Source organism: Hippocampus bargibanti, linkage group LG12 (genome assembly GCF_051943395.1).
Source record: "Hippocampus bargibanti isolate YZ-2025 linkage group LG12, ASM5194339v1, whole genome shotgun sequence".
NCBI lineage: Eukaryota > Metazoa > Chordata > Actinopteri > Syngnathiformes > Syngnathidae > Hippocampus > Hippocampus bargibanti.
This window is the reverse complement of record NC_142745.1, coordinates 11,931,530-11,951,830: the sequence shown is the minus strand read 5'-3', so window position 1 is coordinate 11,951,830 and position 20,301 is coordinate 11,931,530. Positions and strand designations below refer to the sequence as shown.

Sequence of the window (20,301 nt, the reverse complement as noted above, 5' to 3'; positions counted from 1 at the left end):
CTTAGGGTGTTGATACCTTACAACTACACCCTAATTCCAGGATCCACAGATTAGTTTGTGTCCATGTGGCAAACAGACTTAAAGGACAACCGACACCATTTTTTTTTGTTTCCTAACTGACATCAGAAAAATGTTTTATAGCATCTAAAATACCCAAAACACGCAGGCTGATATTTTTAGTCAAATGCAAAACGACAATAAAAATGACTTAAAGTGTCCCAAAACTACTTCAAATTGACTCCGGAAATGGCGAGTTTCAGAAAGTCCCGCCCCCTTATTCGTGACGTCACGCCAAGACGTCTTGCCTTGCTCCAGAATCAAAATAATGGCTACAGATTCGGAGAAGATGCTTTCTTGTTAATCATCCAGTTATGAATATGATTCAAATAGTTCTGAAGAGGAGAGCATAAATGTTTGCAATCGATTAAAGAAGTCCTCCCATATCAATTCGAGCCATCAGGATTCCAATGTAGCGTCCCAGAAAATGCCCAAGCTGCGTTGCAAATGGACTGATTTGTCTGCTGGTAATTTGTGTCAACTAGTATCAAATAATAGTTTTGGTGCAACACACAACGATTCACCATTGCGTTATTTATGTGTTTTCCTTCTAATTTCGCCATCAACACGGATCAACACGATGTTTTCAGACCAAACAAAGTACCCAAAATGCATTGTGTGTCACTTTCTCGGTCAGGGGCGTTCCAGATGTGACGTCACATCTGGAATCGTCACCAACTCGAAAACAAGACTTCCTGAATACTCAGCGCGGGTCTTAAAACGTAAATAATAGCTATATGCGGTGGAATCTTTGTAAAATACGCTCAGCAGAAGTCATTTGAAGTGATTTTACAAATTATGGACACAACTTGTCCGGAGGCGTCGGTTGTCCTTTACTGTCGCGTTTTGGTTTGAGACCAACTGGTAGCACTGTCGGGCCCCGCCTGCAGCTGCATAGGTGCTGGTCGTTTTTATCAGTGGCAGTTAAAAAGGACTCCGGGGCGACCATTCATTGTTTGTTTCACCCTGTCAGGTTTGTTTCGTCTTGTCATGGATTTGTTTGCTACTTTGGACATTTTTTTTAAACCTTGTTTTTCGATGACTTTGTTGTTTGAGATTTTATTCCTGCTGATTTTATTTAATAAAATTTGTCAATTACACCTTGCTCCTCCCTCCTGCCTGCTTTTTTTCTGGGATCGACCACCACCCCCCACCACCTTGCTGATCGTGACACTGAGTAAGCACGGTGAAAAATTAATCATAGATAAACATTGTTATTCCTCTCATTTCCTACATGTTACATGTTTGCTTTCAACATTTAGCTTGTAGTAGACGTGCACATTCCACCACGACGTCCCTGATCCACTGCTGAAAAGGACACTTTGATCCTCTCCTCTTTCATCTAGAACAGCTTCATGTCACATGTCACATGTCTTTGTGTTGTCATGTTATTTGTTATTTAGTTTTTTTTTGTTTACTTCAAGATGGCGTCGCAAGAGTTGCTACCTTTCCAGCAGCTCCTGTATTTTGTTTTCTACTTCTTTCTTTCCTTTCCACTTCCTTTCATAACTTTGCTGCTGTGAAATGTAAATTTCTCCACTGAAAGACGAAGAAAGGTACATCCAATCCAATTTTACATTTATGCCTTTCACAGATGGTAAACCCATATCTTACCTTCTCACTCCCGGCCAGGTCTACCAGGTAGAGCTTCCCACTGAGCTTCTGTTCCGTTTCCACGTTCTCTTGTTTGATATTGATCAGGAAGATGCTGTGACTGCGCGAACTGTGCTCATTCATGTCTGAGGAACAAAGACGAGTTGGCCGCCATATCATTTTGGATGACAACATTTAGTGCATATAATGGGTGAAGTATAACCAACTCACTCGTGACGGCGATGTGGCGGTTGACCTTGCCCTCGTCGATCACGTCCATGACCTCATCTGGACTGGTGACAAAGCGTTCGGTGCAACCCTTGGGGGGGGGGCAGACATACACAAGTATGGGTTCATAAGGAAATATGCGCTTGGAAATATATCGTGCCTGATGCAAAAGTTTAAAGGAAAAAAATTGGGAATGGATATAAAGTGGAATATTCTTCATTGGCTAAACCAGTTTGGTGTTAATTTGGCTCATTGGGGAAATAGAAGCCCAAAAACGACATTTGTGCTTCTGTCAAGGTGTCGGACGTTTGGCTCCTCATCCCAAAAGCTTCGTCACTTCCTTGTTGTCAACTGTGCCATCTCAATGTGGAAATATAACGTGGACACGCTAAGGCTCAGAATTTTATGAGAGATTTTTTTTAGGTTTGTGTTTTTTTAACACGAGCAGCAAATGAATTTCCCATACCAAAAAAACAACAACTTAAATTTATTGTATTGAAATATTTTGCTTCAGCCGATTTAGCTTACATTAGCTAGCTACCGATCTGTTAGCTATCTATCTGCCTATCTATTAACTATCTATCCAGCTGGCTAGCGAGCTAATAGCTGGCTATCTATTGGCTATCTAGCTGGCTGGCAGACTGACTATCTATTAGCAATCTATCCAGCTACCTGGCTATCTATTAGCTATCTCTCCAGCTAGCTTGTTAGCTGGCTATCTATTAGCTATCTATCCGGCTGGCTGGCTATTAGCTATCTATTAGCTATCTATCTTGCTACCTATTAACTATCTATCTAGCTGGCTAGCAAGCTAATGGCTATCTAGCTGGCTGGCTGGCTATCTATTTGCTATCGATCTAGCTAGCTGGCTATCTATTAGCTATCTCTCCAGCTAGCTGGTTAGCTGGCTATCTATTAGCTATCTATCCGGCTGGCTGGCTATTAGCTATCTATTAGCTATCTATCTTGCTCTCTATCTAGATGGCTAGCAAGCTAATGACTGGCTATCTATTGGCTATCTAGCTGGCTGGCTGGCTATCTATTTGCTATTGATCCAGCTAGCTGGCTATCTATTAGCTATCTTTCCAGCTAGCTATTTATTAGATATCTATTAGCGAGATAGTTGTCTGGCTCGCTATTATCTATCTGGCTGACTGGCTATCTGTTAGCTATCTACCCAGCTTGCTACCTATTGGCTAGGTGGATAGTTGGCTGCTGTCTATTGGCCATCTATTAGATGGCTATCTGGCTATCTATTAGCTATAGAATAGCTAGCTAGCTAGCTTTCGATCTATTTGAGTTATTCCGGGTTGAGTGAACGCTGACGCGTGTGAATGCCGCTGCTCACCCACAGAAAAACAGATCCAGTGACTGTAAAGTGACCCTGAGAATTTTGAAAAGCGCTTACAAATGAAATGTATTATTATTATTATTATTATTATTATTATTATTATTATTATTATTATTATTATTATTATTATTAACAAACACAAACAATTTTTATTCAATTATTTCAAAGATTATTCACATAATTGACTTTAATTTAACAGGTTCAGATTGGCATTTTTGCAACAAGTTAAGTCAAATCAAGTGAATAATAAATAAATATTCCTTGATAGTCTAACTCTAACCTCAATCAAATTCAATGTTTTTTAATTACTTGAAACAAATTATGACTACATTATTATTATTTTTTATGTTTTAATTATTTTTTTTTAAGCCAAGAAGGTCATCCATTTCAATGGCCAAATGACGTGATCCGATTTTGACCTTTTTCTTTCGGCTTTTCCTTTCAAGGGTCGCCACAGTGAATCAGTGTCCTTCATCTAACTGTCACATTCCGGTTTGCACTGTAGGGCCCCGGCTAAAACTGCACAGGTGTTGGTCGGTCTAATCAGTAGAAGCTAAAAGGACTCCTGACACGACGATTCAGTGTCCGGTCATTGTTTTACTCATGGTTTTGTTTGCTACTTTGGACCTTTCTGTTCTGATAACTTTGTTGATTGAGATTTTTTTTCCTGCTGACGTTATTTAATACAATTTGTCGATTACACCCGACTCCTCCCCCCTGCCTGTATTTTCGGGGTCCACCAACACAATCTTGCAAATCGTAACACTAACCCTGTTTTGTGCATCCTCTTCTCTCACAGCAGCTACCTCCATGTCACAATGTGATCCGATTCTGATAATGCTCATTTTTCATTCGCTGCAGAGAGCTCGAATCGTCACAAACATTTAAAATAAGATTTTTTAAAAGGGCCCAATAAACGGGAATATGACTTCAGCACAAGATATTATCGTACAAATGAAGAGGGGTGAGTAAATGAAATCCACATTTGAGTGAGCGAAGGATGACTCACCTTCACGTAAGGGACTCTGTATTTGTCTTCGTGCACTGACAAATTGGTTTTGGTCACTGCAGAGAAGTGGAGCGAGAAAGTGCAAGGTCATCGCGTTGCATGCCTCGAGCTAGTTTTGCTTGACAAGTACCCAGAGTGGACAACATATTAGGGACACATACAAGCAGTAATTGAAGTTCATTGAACAAATTGATCCGTCTGCTATTGTGGTTGTCGTTTGCTCTGTGCCGTCTGAGTTGTTCGTGCTAGTGCGGCTTTCCTTATTAACTTTTTTTGTTGGGGGCAAATCACAGGAGGTTAAAGTGGAGTCGCTGTGCTCATTTTCACACACTCCTGGCTCACATTCCTCACTCGTAATTACATTTCGCCACACAATAATACTCGCAACAGCTTGGGTGTGTGCCATGATTGTAAATCCATTATTTGGGTGCCGCTTCATTTAAAAATGGTGGATCTGCACCTCAGCATACTGATTGGGCTCTTTGTCACCAATTCTTGTCTGTTTTGGGATAGAAATCAATTACAGTAATACCTTGAAATTCCAACCACTGATCCATTCATGTATTCATTACAACACTTGTCCTGATTAAGATCATGGGCGGGCCTGTTAACTCATTCACTGCCATTCACGAATGTATTCGGGAATTGAAAATATGACATCATGCGCCATTCCAGAATTTGTTCGGGTTTTGGTTTTTCTTGTTTACTTAGGTGCCGATATAGCGCTGGCCATGGCCTCTGGCAATGTTTTCCCTTTCACAAGGGGGCAGCATTTCTCCTTTTCTCCGTATTAGCTCCAGCTGTTGTTAAAACGCTATATAAACCAATATGTATGTGTAACGGAGTTGTGCACTTAGATTATTAAATTATGAAGGAAGTGACGCAACGGCGCACGGTGTGGCACCAGGTCCCGCCCATAGTTCCAGAACAATCTGGAGGAGATTAATGTTAATCACAAGACGAAACCCATGCGACTTCACCCATCCCTTCTGCCATACTGTGTTGCAGAAATAAAAGAAATAAAAAGACACATCCACGCCTCTGGTCTCATTAATACGGCAGCATCGTGGAGATGAAGACAGTCACTTATGTATTGCGTTGTATTTTGAACAGTCACCTTCATTTCAAGCTCATATAACGTCAGACCCATATAATTTAGGATTTAACTATTTTTTTCTGATGAAAGAAGAGAGTCTAAAGTTTCTTACGCTTCATTGAAGGTTTATGTAATCCTAAAATTCCACATTCTGTGGGTCCTGGAATTCAGGTGACAATGACAAAAACCCTGGCACTGGCGTGGACACATTTGTGCACATCATCTGGCAGTGAATTAGTTAAAAATGACAAACAATCAACAATTATGGACACTTAGACAGTCTTTCTAGAATATCCAATGGCAGCCGACTCTTCTTAGTGACACTGGACAATTCAGAGAACCCAACATGATGAGGGAAGTTGAAAAGTTAACTTCAATTCTTATCCTGCTTGTACTGTTCATCAAGGCTTAATAATGGCAAAAGTTAGAAGAAGAACACACACACCATCTAGCAGGTCCCGAATCTTATCCATGTAGATCTCAAAATATGATATCTGCAGTACAAAAAGAAAAAACAAACATTTGCAAGTGATACATGCACATCAAGACTAGATTCATCTGTTCTCCCATAACCTTATCCTCCAGCGTAACAAATACTGCGGGATTAGTGCACTCTAAACATGGTGATTTATCAATGCTTGGCTGCTTACCCTGCAGCCGGATTATTACATCATAAATCCGAGCATTTATTGTAGTCTTTGTGTGACAAAGCGAGAACAGTCGACTGAGAACGAAACCGACCTTGATGTGGAATTCCAGGTTCTCGTCCATGGCAAAGATGTGCTCAAAAATGTCTTCCGCAATCCGAGGGATGATGCCCATCCCTTGGGGGTCGTGAAGGTTTCCCTGTTTAGAGATGAAATGTGAATGAAAAGGAGGTTGAAGAGGGTTGGGGGGTCTTTGAGTTGCTTCCATAGGAACTGGAAAAAGTGGTGTCAGCCGAGTGCTGGAGACGTGATGAAAAGGTTCACAAAAGGATTTACGGTTGCAAAAAAAAGTCTGCTTCTATTTGCTGTCCTGAGGGGTGTCACTTTGGAATTATTGATGAGTTGCCACTGTACCTCCATAGTGTGAGTCTTTCCCGAGGCTGTCTGGCCGTAGGCAAAGATGGTCCCGTTGTATCCGCCCAGTGCATCTGGGAGAAAGTAGAGAACAGGTGAGGAAAAAAAAGGAAAATCTCCCCCAAGAAAGATCATAATTCAGGCGACGTATTATGCTAATATGATTTTATTTTATAAATTTTAAGTCACTGTGCCAACACAATAAGACCAACTACAGAAACTAATTTTACACACATATCAATCCTGAAAACAGCACACACGCATCCACACACACACACACACACACACACACACACACACACACACACACACACACACACACACACACACACACACACACACACACACACACACACACACACACACACGCACACACACACACACACACACACACACACATTTTCATCATTTACGAGGACCACCCTTTCTAAATGACTTACATCTCTAAAAAAATCAGGGATGCACATGGTGGCTTTATCAGCTTATACACACTTTTAAATACAAGACTTTATGAAGTCACGTTTGGACTGTGCCTTTTGGGGACTTCAGAAAAACTCGTTTTTACATCAGTAATGAGGACTGAATTTCACACACGATCCTTACCAGGTAAACCTGATCTCACACAAACTGTATAGTGAATCAAAAATGATAATCTGAACCTGTTAAATTAAAGTCAATTATGTGAATAGTCTGTGAAATAATTGAATTAAAATTGTTTGGGTTTGTTAATAATAATAATAATATTAATATTAATATTAATAATAATAATAATAATAATAATAATAATAATAATAATAATAATAATAATAATAATAATAATCATAATAATAATACATTTCATTTATAAGCGCCTTTCAAAACGCTCAAGGTCACTTTACAGTCACAGGATAAGCTTTTCTGTGGGTGAGTAGCGGCAGCCACACGCGCCAGCGTTCACTCAACCCGGAAGTAACTCAAATACATAGAAAGCTAGCTAGCTAATAGATACAATAATAATAATAATAATAATAATAATAATAATAATAATAATAATACAGTAAAGTCTCGTTATATAGATATTCAAGGGAGTCCGAAAAAATATCGATATAACCGGGACTATCGATATATCCGACCCTGTTTGCATGTACTTTTCTCCGTGCGTGCATAGAAATAGTATCGATATAACCGGGACTATCGATATATCCGATATCGATATAACGAGACTTTACTGTAATAATAATAATAATAATAATAATAATAATAATAATAATAATAATAATACATTTCATTTACAAGCACCTTTCAAAACTCTACCTAACCTAGCCAGACAGATAGCTAGATAGCTAAACGATAGCTAGCTAGATAGCTAGCAAGCCAGATAGACAGCTAATCTTGAATGTTGTGTGACATGATTATATAAACACGCACACACACACAAAGATTCATTCATTCACTGAAGTGGAAATTATATAAACTTGACCCAAATATGAAAGATTTCACTCGGCTGTCACTTCTGAGGAGTGACAGAGCGCTAAAATCCGTTCGCTCAGATTTGCTGCCTTTAAGCTCAAGTCATGTTTGCCTTTTTCATTACATCTGCCCCGAAATGCTGTTTTAATGTAACTTGCCAATTCAGACCCTTCCACGCTCTGTCTGTTCAAGCGTCCCACTTGACGCAAACGTGGCATAAAAATGGGAGCCTGAAGTCGGAAAATAATAGATGCAGGTTTTTGAGGGGTGGCGACAGGCGAAAGACCGTCATAGATAATAGCTGACTGTGAGCAACGCTGTGTGCTTTTGGAAACGTGCATGTCACTGGAATTGTTTTTCTTCACATCTAGTTCCAGGAAGTAGCTCATTGCCATGTACTCTGAATGTACTCTGCTAAGAACCCTATTAAAGCAAAGCAACCATGATGGTGTTAATATTCCTTGTTTAATTGAAAATTTTAACAACATGACGACTACAGTAAAGTCTCGTTATATCGATATTCACGGGAGTCCGAAAAAATATCGATATAACCGGGACTATCGATATATCCGATCCTGCGCGCATGTAATTTTCTCCTTGCGTTCATAGAAATAGTATCGTAATAAGCGGTACTATCGATATAACCGATATCGATATAACGAGACTTTACTGTATATTGGTCACAGAGGCAATTATGAGAAAAAAGGGTGACTCCGCGGCAGTGGCGGGCCGTGGATTTCATCGCTAGGCCTTCAGTAGTGCTATGTCTGAATCAAAAAAAGTGTGGTGTGATTTACTACAAGTCCACTAGAGGGTTCCATTAGCCAGGAAATAACTGAGCGACCTTTGTTACCATTTTTTCTTGAAAAGTCAAGACAAGTCAGTCACCAATTGACTGTTGCCAACGGGGAATGACTGGGCCTGGCTGAAATGCTAACAGATTGATGTGCTCACTATCGTCATTGTATATTGATCCACGTGAGTCCACATCGCTCCAAAAACCACTATTTTTTTCCCCCAAATCCAGATCCTTGCAACTAAGCCGTTCCAGAGTAGGAAAAAAAGCAGTATTTTAGATTTGGGAACTCACCTTTGACAATGTGCTTGGCACAATTGTTGTAGACCTGCTCCTGGGTTGCATTTGTGGGGAACACCTGGTCAAACACAAAGTACCTCCCCTGTAAAAGAGTGACACAACCATTTTTGTTACGTTTCCCAAAGCAAAAGATGATGGTTGCATCATCAGCTGTCATCAAGAAAAGATGCTTCGATAAAAACTGCTTGCATATATTGTCAGTGACATGCTTTATGGAGGATGTGTCCCCATGGCATTTACAGACACTTGTATTATCACACTGTGTGTTTGGGTCTTTTATTTCTTTTGTTGCTTCAAATTGTGGGTCCATAAAGCAAGAGTCATGTAGGTGGAACCATTAAAGGCAGCGTTCAAGGACTTGCTGGGCCAAGTCAAGCAACAAAGGCAAATATTGTTGTAAGCAGGAGAAAGCAAACTACATATGTGTGCTACAGAAAGGAACCTAAATGGTGTGCTTTGCCTGTCAAAAGCCCTTATATGAAAAACTGAAAATACATCCATTTGAGTTCAACCAGAAAAGCTGTTTCCGCATAATTTGGTCACACAACATTCTTTCTCAAACATGTCAAATGTAATTGCTCTTCAAGAACTCAGAAGTGATACTACCGTTAGCAATGCTTTGTTTCATTTTTTCGAGGACAAACATTTCTACACGGCTGTCATTGAATCAATCCTGTGTTCTGCCATAACGGTTTGGTTCGGGGCCGCCAGAAAAATGGACAAAATCCGACTTCAACGGACACTTAGTATGGTGGAAATAAAATCATTGGCACCGCCCTACCCACTCTGGCGGACTTGCACACTGCAAGAATCCAAACAAGGGCGCGGAAAATCCTACTGGACCCTTCGCCCACCACCTTTTCCAGCTACTCCCCTCAGGCAGGTGCTTCCAATCCATGCGCACCGAATTTAGCAGACATTTAAACAGCTTCTTCCCCCAAGCCATTAATTCTCTAAACAGTAACCCAAATAGAACTGTATAGTGCCTCTTTGCAATTTTTTTGATGATGATACTAGTGTAGCGTGTTCTACCGGAGACAAATTCCTTGTGTGTTCTACATACTTGGCCAATAAAGACAATTCAGGTTCTGATTCAGATTCTGATTCAGATTCTGATTCAGCTGTCAAATATTCTGACTGTAAAGTGTCCTTGAGAGTTTTGAAAGGCGCTTATGAATGAAATGTATTATTATCTGTAGGTGTCGGACGTTTCGCTCCTCATTCAAAGGGCTTTGTCAGTGAACTAAAATTGCGCTGGTAACTCTGCTCCACACTCTGATTTAGTTAGTTGATTAGTAGATTAGTCAGTTGGTCGATCAGTCAACCATTTCGTTACTCAGTCATTCAGTATTTTACAAAGTTAGTTCATCAATCTGTTTTTTTAGGAGTTCATTGATCTGTCATTCCGTCAGTTTCAGATGATTTATCTGTTTTGTTAGAGTTGGTCAGTCATTAAGATGCTCATATGTCCAGCATAATGTATACTGGTCTATAGTATATTTACATTGTCACTCTACTTCAAGAGTGATTATTATGAGTACAGAGTGCCAGGAAAAAGGCTCTATAAGGGAAAATGACTTCAATCTTTGTTCACGACCATATACTCCCATTGTGAATCTGGAGCACTAAAATCCCCAAAATAATCCTAACAATATAAGATTTTAAATATTAAAATTCTGCTGCCACTTATCCAATGTGGATCAATTAGCCATGTACTGTACATACCCGGTCATTCCATCTTTTTCAGTGTTACATAATCTACCATATAGAGATGCTTTCTGTAAAGGCTATACAATCCGTAGAGACGCCGAGCCAAGATTACATCCTTTGAGATAAAGCGCACACTAAATAATCCCCCACAGTATTACGACAGAGGGTCTCTACTGCTTTTCTTTTTTCTTTTGCAATGCAATTCACAAAAAAACAGCTGATGGCAACTGAGTCTCAATTGGGATTGATATCATAACAAGAGTAATATATATCCTTTTTTAATCACAAAAAGGTTTTATTCATTAAATGTGTCACAAGGGATATTTGTCTTGCTTACAATATAGGCACCCACCAGCCTGGCACTGATTCATCTTGACGTGGCAATTATTTTGGAGTCAAGTCAGCAAAAATTCAATCCGCAACACCGTTATATCTAATAAATTAACAGAAAGAGATTTTCCATTGCATTCTTCAGACTGTTTGTATGTACGGCTCACAAAACTTTACTTTAGTAATATTACTTAGAATATTACTTTAGTAAGCATAACAGGATTAGGTTTCACTTGTTTTCCTTATGCCAAGTCACAAATTCCAAAAAGACAGCGCAGAATAAACCAGGATTGAAAAACTGAATCTGGTGAGATGAAGCAAGAGACATTGAAATACTGCACTGGTTGTATAAAACATGAAAAATAAAACAAGCATAGTATGTTGTCTGTCATTGTGATTACAGTTCGCAATCCTACAGTACATTCGAAACAGACTTCATTGATTTTGTTGATAGATAAACCCCTCAAAGATGACCACTGACATTTTAATCTGACTCATCACATTATCACACGATCGAATATATCCCGATAAACCAAGAGAATTGGTTTCTATTGGCACTGAGAGCTTTTATATTGACTCTGGCTTCACTCTGGATTCAGCCAAAAGCTCTCAATGGATATTTGTTACTTAATCTTATCAATCTTCTCTTTTCCCAAGTTCCTTAACCGAGGAGGTTCTGTTTGCCATCTTTTCAAGATGGCCTGCCGTTCCCTGAAGAGCCAATTTGCTCTCAGTTGCGGGAGAGCCAGTGGTGTCTTACTCGCAGACATCTGTACGACAGCTCAGCCACCACAATATTAAATATATAATTGAATGGATGCATCAATATTTTGCATCCTTGTCTTCCTTTAGGCAGACAATTTGCATTGAGAGTAATCTATGAAATTTCCTGAAGAAATGCTGACATCAAGCATGGCGGGTGATTACAAAAAGGGTCATTTGTTCCTCTCAGCTGAATGAGTTAGACATTGAATGGGAGCAACCTAACATAATGACCTCCCACTTTACAGCTGCCGCGTTACATAATGGGATTTGATGCCTGTGACAGAGAGAGACAACATTAGCTGTACTTGCGCAATCTAATGAGATCCGGTGCATGAAAAACCTTCCTTTTACAAAGTTAATGACACTCTAGTCCAGGGATGGGCAAACTACGGCCCGCGGGCCACATACGGACCATTTGGCTTTTTAATCCGGCCCGCCGAGGTTGTCCAACTTATAGTAAAAACAGTGTCTGAAAGTCATAACAAAAAGTTCGCGGACAACAGGCTGTACTGACCACAAATGCTACCTTGCTTAATTTACAGTGAATATCTGTGGTTGAAGATTTTGCTCCAGTTGTCGTTTGCCGTCATGGGGCACAATGCATTGTTTGTGTTGCGTTGTCTGCTACAAGCCACTGAGCGCCTTTCATAACTCTCAAGTACACTTTACAGTCGCGGTTTAATGTAAGTTTACGTTTTTTAGCATCACAAATTTTGTTAGCTTCTTTTGAATCTTCTGGGCTGAGGTTCTGTGCATCTATTTTGGAAAATGATATGCAAATGCAGAGCCTTATAACGCTTGGGAAAGTCCGAAGCACCAAGCAGGCCTCTGATTGCCTGCCGTGCCGAGTATGCAAATTTCAACTGCAGGTAGCCTATGTCTGTGTGCTTAGCAACGATACACGTGTACTGTTTGCGCGTCTGTGGCGAGTTTGTCAGGATCAGGGTCAGGGACCAGGTCAGGACAATCCATGCATGATTTTCGGAGTTTAACACAAGTAAATATTATTGAGCTTGAGTACTTCATTGTGTAATAAGATGTTTTGAATGTTGAAAGTGATTAATTTTTTCAATAAATATGGATTTCTTTAACTTTGCACCTTCGATTGAAACACAGACGCCTCTTTTGAAAAACAGACGCAACCTTGATAAATCACAGTGCGTATGTCATTTTAATCTATTTCCACTTCCTCTTCCCAGTATCTGCGAAATAGTATGTAAATGCCACATCTTGCGTATTCCTTGAGACAAATTAAATTAACTGATAAGGGCTATTTTTCACATTTGAAAGACAGTTAATAAATTGGGTTGTAGTGTTCTTACTGTGCTATGAGGTTTGGACACACTCCATTTAATGCTTTAGGTTTAGTATATCCGGCACAAACACTCCCTCAAACCGTGTCAGGTTTCGTCTTGTTTTTGTTTGTTTTTTTTCTGTTTCAGGACACCTGCACCTGATCGAGGCAATCACATGGTGCCTACTTAGGCCACGGACTACATGGCTCCCTCGTCGGACTATTGTTCTTGACTACTGCTTTGCTCATGTGCCTTGTCCATAGAATTCTCGTTTGTGCTTCTAGTTGCCTTCGCATTGTTTATTCAGGTATTTTGTTTCATCTTGTATTTGTTACTAGTTTTCATCTGTATTCTCAGTAGTATTCTCAGAAATCATTTGATCCTTGTATTTGGCAAACGCTTTATGTTCTCGTTCTGTTTTCTGGTTACTTGTCAGTACTTTGCTTTTCCTTAATTAAACCTGTTTTTCATCACAATTTATCTAAGTCTGCGTTTGAGGGATCCACTTTCCATACGCTCTGCAACCAGACCCTTGCCACCCTGGACAGATCAGCACTGAACACAGCCCAGATCCATCCATTTTGAATACCGTTTGTCACAGATGAGCTGGAGCCTATCTCTAATGACTTTGTCATTAGAGGGTTGACAAACTCGGGATTGGTAGCCAATTGACGCATTAATTATGCCATCCATCCATTTACTTCCACTGTCACAGAGACAGTTATCCTAGCAAAGAAGCCCAGACTTACCCGTCACAAGCACTTCATCCAGCACTTCTGGCCCAGACAGACCCTCCAGCATGTCACTTGAAAATGGTGCAACGATTATCTGCACCAACTGCACAGCCATCATTGTATTATATCACATCACTGATCGCTATATCCATGATGACTATGCACATTGTCGCACAGTTCACATTGTGTTCTACTACTGAACAACGGTCCCCTTACATGATGGAAAGTCTTTCAAAACTTATATATCATGTCCTTTTTTATCGGAGATCCTTGTTATTGATGATACTGAGGTAGCCTGTACTCCCGGAGACAAAGTCCTTTGTATATTAGACATACTTGGCCAATAAAGATGATTCGGATTCGGTTTTCATGGAGGGTTTCAGATTATCACTAAGTCCTGTGTAAAATGTCCACACGAACCAAGAAATGGCTGCTGTCTGCCACATGTAAGATAAGATGGCAGAAGATAGAAGGAGCACTAAAGGAAAACAAGGGGAAGATGATAAAAAAATTATACAGATGCTTGATGTGAGAGTTAGACTTCCGACATGAAACACATGACATGATGACATAAGCCACGAAACACACACTAACACACATGTCAAACATGAAATGTCAAACTTGACACATGAAGTGTCGGTCGGACACAAGAAGCATCTGTGCAACACTTTCTCAGAAATGAATTAGATGTCTAAATACGCCTTAATGAAGATCTCTCTTCCCCTCGAGTGGAGGTTTCGGGAAACCACAGACTGCTCATTTTATTCTTTATGCAAAATCTTGCAGAAGTCATTTTCTTGGGGGGGGATACAGTCCCATGTGAGAGGAATAATCAATAGCGTTAAAGAGCATGCAGGCTGCCAAAAAGAGAACGAGAGCAAGTGATGAATCAACAAGCTGGAGAAATATGTTTCAAGAGCCGGGAGGTGGAACGCAGCACTTGAGCGAGTTTTATTTGAATGGCATTTTTTGATGTAATTGAAGGCATTACAGGTACAAATGAATAAAACATAATATGAGATGTATTACAATCGCAGTAAAAGCAGTTGAACATAAAAATCTTGGGGGGGTGTATTCAGCCTGATAATAAAAGGAAGGATTCTAGTCGCCACCGATTTAAGATAGATATGCCAATCATTACGACAGCACTATATGATGTGACTGATAAAACGTCAGATTTGAAAACTTGAAAAATCAGTCATGGAATCGAAAACATAAGATACGGAACAGGAGAGAGGCAAAATGAAACTTGAAAGATGAGATATAAGACATAAATCAAGAGACAGAAGTGATGATTATCCAGGAGACATGGAAAAATTCAACGAGAGACATGAGACCCGAGCACAGAAAAGATCCATCTTGAGAGTCACGATGACACGAGACGTGAAACATAAAACAGGAAATATGAAAAATGAAATAACAGATATGGGACATGAATCTGAAAGAGCTTGTTTTATTGTCCGACCCAGCTGGAGTGAAGGGCGATTCGCACCTGCTTCTGATCACCATTAGCCTTGTATTTAAGGATTTGGACGCCTGCTACTCCTTGTCAAATTCTCGACCTTGCTCACTGTCTTGCTCCAAATGTTTCATTTTCGATCCCTTGATATTATTCCGAGTCTGCATATATTTTGAGTTGTCACATATACAAACAGGGAAAAAGCAATGAAAGGAAACTGAAAGACAATTTGGAATGAAAGTGTTACCTCTGCTTACAAACGCTTTAGCTAACAAACTTTTAGCCTTACGAACGTTAAATTCGCGAGAATATAATCTTGGCATACAAACTATTTTTATGAAATGTACTCATTTCATTGCCACAATGAGTGACGCGTCGTTCGCGAACGAGCCGGTTCCTGGAAATGGCAGCCGGCTTTTTTTTCTCCTCTATTTCCCGCCCCCCTTCTTCAGTTAAAGCCGCACGTGATTGGTCAAGATCCGTGGTAGAGGAGGGAGGGTACACATGCAGCGTGACACACGCAGCAGTGAGTGTGGGGAGGGATTACAGAAACACAAACACACACACGAAAGTGAGACGACAGAGCTTGAAATAAAAAAAGGGAAAAAAAACATAAAACAAAAGTGAAATAGTGAGAAAAGGGATAGAAAACACAGTGAAATTCGGACTTGTTTCAACTTTATTGATAGTTCAAAGGCAGAGTGTAGACTGCAAGGTTAAAATATCCCACCAATCAGGCTACACAAATAACCCGCACAAGCCATCTGTACAATTTGAAGAGAACATACAAGCAAGGGAACCAGCTATTAATAAAGTTTCTAGTGTGTCTGCCTGCATCTGTTGCAATATCACAACTTCTCAGATGTACAACACAGAGCTCCTTGAGACACTTTATGCAAAACGCTATCTATTCCATCCATTCATCAAGCCATCAACGACCATCAGAAAGGTAAATAAAATGACTTTATTATACAGTACAGTACAGTATTTCTTTAATTACAATACCATAGCACATTTATTATACATAAACTAATGTATATTGTGTGTAGTTTTAAGGCTCATTTATTAGGAAATTTTGTTTTATGGGGACTTGGGAACGGATTATTCTCATTTTAATGGTTTCCTATGGGAAATTAATGTTTGGAATACACACTTTTCGCCTTACACACACTTTCTGGGACCCAATTAAGTTTGTAAGCCAAGGTATCACTGTATTTAATAAGAATTCAGGGACAAAATATAATTCGCATTAGTCTGTGATTCAGATATTTTTAGGCCAGCAGAGAAAGCCTTGCAGGCCCTGACGGCCAATCACTGTTATAGTAGTTTATCCGTTTTCACTATTATAATGAATGTAATTTTATTCAAAATATTTACAAAATAGCATCAAAAACATTTTTGATGCAACATGTGCCTACTGTTCATTTAAAAAGCACAGCAGCATAAACTAATGCGGCAGCAAAATATAAACTGCTTAATATGAGATGTCATCGGGTCGTAGAGATCCTGTGACAGTATAGTGAGCTATCCTCAGTATAGTGAGCTGCCATCAGAAAGGAGCACCGCTGATGACCGCATACGATGAATAATACAAAGACCATTAGAAGCCATCGTAAAATAATAAACGTAGCATTCATTTCTGGAAGCCATTTAGGTGTCCAGTCAGGAGGAAATGGCTAATGCAGTACTCAAAGAAAGAGGAACTGCAGGCTGGAATTGTCAGATTTAGCATTGGGATCATGTCTCTTCTTTTGCTGTAGTCACTGAGGCATGCATGACGTGAGTTAATTTGGATTATAAAAGCGCCTCGGGAGGGAAGAAAAACAAGACGCGCGCAATGGGTATTAGCATAAAATAAAAATTGGTTCAGAAAAACAAAGTCCTCACATGTGAAGTGGAATGGACTCTTTTACTTCTCAGGGAGTTGTTTTTTTAACAAGTTATTGGAGTGTGACTGTGGGAAAATTCCTCCTCAACGAACTCATCGTGCAATGTGACATCTTCAAAAAATTCTTCACAAAAGTGTCCACTTCACCTGTAAACAGAGTGCAAGTGCGCAAAAAAAAGAAAGAAAAAATTGGATATTTTCGCCCTATTACTGAATGGTTATCAGTCCAACGTTAATCCCCCTCCAGTGACCTAAAGTCACCTCTGACAAGCAGATGAATGTTTCGTACAACGTAGATGTCAGTGGATTATAATCCATCCAGGAGATGGAGATAGAGCTAGAGCTCAGAGCTCAGAGCTAAAAGCTAAGAGCTAAGAGCTCGAGATAGAGATAGAGATAGAGATAGAGATAGATAAATGTAATGCACATAGATATGAGAAGAAAGGAGCGTCAGCGCGGAGCGCCGATGCGTCTGTGGAACTGTCGCTGCTTGGAATTGAAGCGGATTTAGGTGGGAAAGGAGATGTGAGACAATCTCTTTTCATCAATGGATGCTACAGCCTTGTGTTTGCTTTCAGCATTTAGCTTGTAGCAGACGTGTACATTTCATCATGACGTCCCTGATCCACTGGTGAAAAGGACACATTACTCATACAACAAAGAGGGTGCAGAAAGTTTTTAAGATTGAAGGACTGTCTGTCTTTTTTTGTTGTTGTGTCACATTATTTATTTTATTTTGTTGTTTTGACTTCAAAATGGCACCGCAAGAGTGATTGGCTTTACAGCAGCTCCTGTTTTTCTACTTCTTCCTTTCCTTTCCTCTTACTTTCATCACATTGCTTCTGCTGTGAAATGTGACTAGACTAGAAAAGACAAATCCAATCCAATCCAAAATTCAGATAGAATTAAATATAGGATAAACTGTACACATTGGCGTATGGATTGATTGATTAATAGGTGGATTGACAATAAGAATCATGCCTGTGATTGATTACTAATGATCAGTCAAAAAATGAGAGTCAGGATAGATTCCAATTGACACGTGACCTTGATGAGAACAAGCCGATTAGAATACTGATGCTCATCGATCCTTGACATGAGGTCATGCGGATCATAAAAGGCCAAAAACACGCATGGGATCACACATTAGCATAAAATTATTTAACAGAGAAGGTGAAGAGGCTCTTAAAAAATAAAGCACACTGTTTTCGACTTAATTATTCTGCATGCCAACTGGGTGCCCCAACACATCAGCGTCAAGCAGCTCAGCGCCTCGAGGGGTGTCGGCTGAGACCACGGATTAAAAATAAATATGCCATGCAAGGTTTTTTGGGGGAGACAGACAAGGCGAGACAAATGTGAACTAAAAGCAGGGTTAATGGATTTGGGTTTTTAAATTAAACACACACACACAGTCTGGAATTAAGTTTAAAAGCAGCACTCTCAAATGTGGTTTCAATATATTGATCTGTGATTATGCTAGCTTGATGCTGTGTACTTCCGCCTATTGCCAAGCTAATGTAGCAGATGTCCTCGTGGCAAATCATGTGCTTGACTGCCTCTGGGACACCACAAGCTAGCTGGCTGGCTAGCTATCTAGCTGGCTATCTATTAGCTAGTTAGCTCGCTTTCTATCTATTTGAGTTACTTCCGGGTTGAGTGAACGCTGGCGCGTGTGGCTGCCGCTGCTTACCCAAAGAAAAACTTATCCTGTGACTGTAAAGTGACCTTGAGAGTTTTGAAAGGCGCTTTTAAATGAAATGTATTATTATTATTATTATTATTATTATTATTATTATTATTATTATTATTATTATTGGTGCTATCTAGCATGAACATTAATCTATCAGTCGATGAAAAGGTTCCTTCAGCCGTCATCTGTACTTCTTTGAAGGTGTCGGACGTTTCGCTTCTTATCCAAGAAACTTCGTCAGCAAACTAAAGACTTACTGGTAGTTTACGCCCTATATATATATATATCTCCCTACTGTCCAGACATGGCGGTGCCGGACTCTGCTATGATAGGTCACTGCTCTCAGGTTGGGGGGAGCAGAGGACTACTCCCTGCAGCTGCTCCACTGATAGTTCCTGTCGTTCTGACTAACGACACTTCGACCGGTATCACCTCATCAGTATCACTAATCCTATGTTGCATAAGCAGGCAAATTAATCTATCAGATTGAAAAGCTTTGTTTTTGTAATTTTTCAACCAGCAGTGCCAGTAAGCAACTTGAAGCCCCAACGGAAATCAATTGACTGGCAACCTGATGGAGAATAAGAAGTTATCATATTTAAAAGTCCCATGCTTAGCTGGCCAACCAAACAATAGGCCCACAGTCAAGGCGTAGATGGCCACAGTAAATCTGAGTGAAACAGACACAGCAAGGTAAACTCTCAGCTTCACAGAATTTAGGACTTGGGATACTCCCTTATCACCGAAGTTATTTACGACTTAAACATCCTGCACAGGATAGGCTCATTAACCAGGTTACACACTTATCAGTTCATGGAAAAGACAACAAATTAAAATATATGTTTTATTGCTTACAGCTGTTGGTGCGCAGAACGTCCAGAGGCGTGGCATCATAATCAAGAAAACTATGTTTTACTAATGTATCACTTTAATTTACATGTACTCTCAATAAATAGCTTGGCAGAGGGCTGCAGAATTCAGACGTATGTCATGAATGACTGCGTTTCCTGTCGGCAGTAAAAGACAATCTTTCTGATTCCGAGTCTATGTCCACAGTGTCTGACTGTCACATCTCTGACACAACCATTCCACTCATATCTCGCCAAAAGTCAACAAGGGAGCCCGCTAACCCGCATCTTCAATTGGGACATGTTATAAATGCATGAATGGATGTACCATGCAACCACAACTGCTCCTCCAGGCAGCAGGGAAAGACTACATCTCACCTGTGATCTTAATAATAACTACAATCCACCTGTAGAAAGTACATGAATAGATGCACTCTCTGATTGAGTATATAGTAAGCAGCCCAAGGCCAGTGTCTGATCTTTACAGTGTGCTTCTTTCCCGGAGACAAATCATCCACACTCGTAACAATCACACACCTCATGGATAGGAGCGTCTCCCTCGGAGGCTTTGAAGCCCAACAGAACTTCACTTTTGAAAAGTAGCCACCATGTCATGGCCAAATGACTGATATTACAGTA

General features: G+C 40.0%; 1 protein-coding gene across 2 annotated transcripts in view; it reads right to left on the bottom strand.

Annotated features, from left to right (window-relative positions):
* The window catches only part of kif5ab (kinesin family member 5A, b), a 66,120-nt gene that overhangs the window by 34,462 nt on the left and 11,357 nt on the right, over positions 1-20,301 (bottom strand). For both annotated transcript variants that reach the window (XR_016116588.1, XM_089009724.1), the window contains exons 2-8: positions 8,935-9,022; positions 6,396-6,469; positions 6,076-6,180; positions 5,780-5,828; positions 4,239-4,294; positions 1,882-1,969; positions 1,672-1,796 (exon numbers count right to left, since the gene is read on the bottom strand). Coding sequence is in view for 1 of the 2 variants with exons in the window: in XM_089009724.1 (XP_088865850.1) it covers positions 1,672-1,796; positions 1,882-1,969; positions 4,239-4,294; positions 5,780-5,828; positions 6,076-6,180; positions 6,396-6,469; positions 8,935-9,022 (585 nt within the window). In the remaining variant the exon portion in view is untranslated. The remainder of the gene's footprint in view (positions 1-1,671; positions 1,797-1,881; positions 1,970-4,238; positions 4,295-5,779; positions 5,829-6,075; positions 6,181-6,395; positions 6,470-8,934; positions 9,023-20,301) is intronic.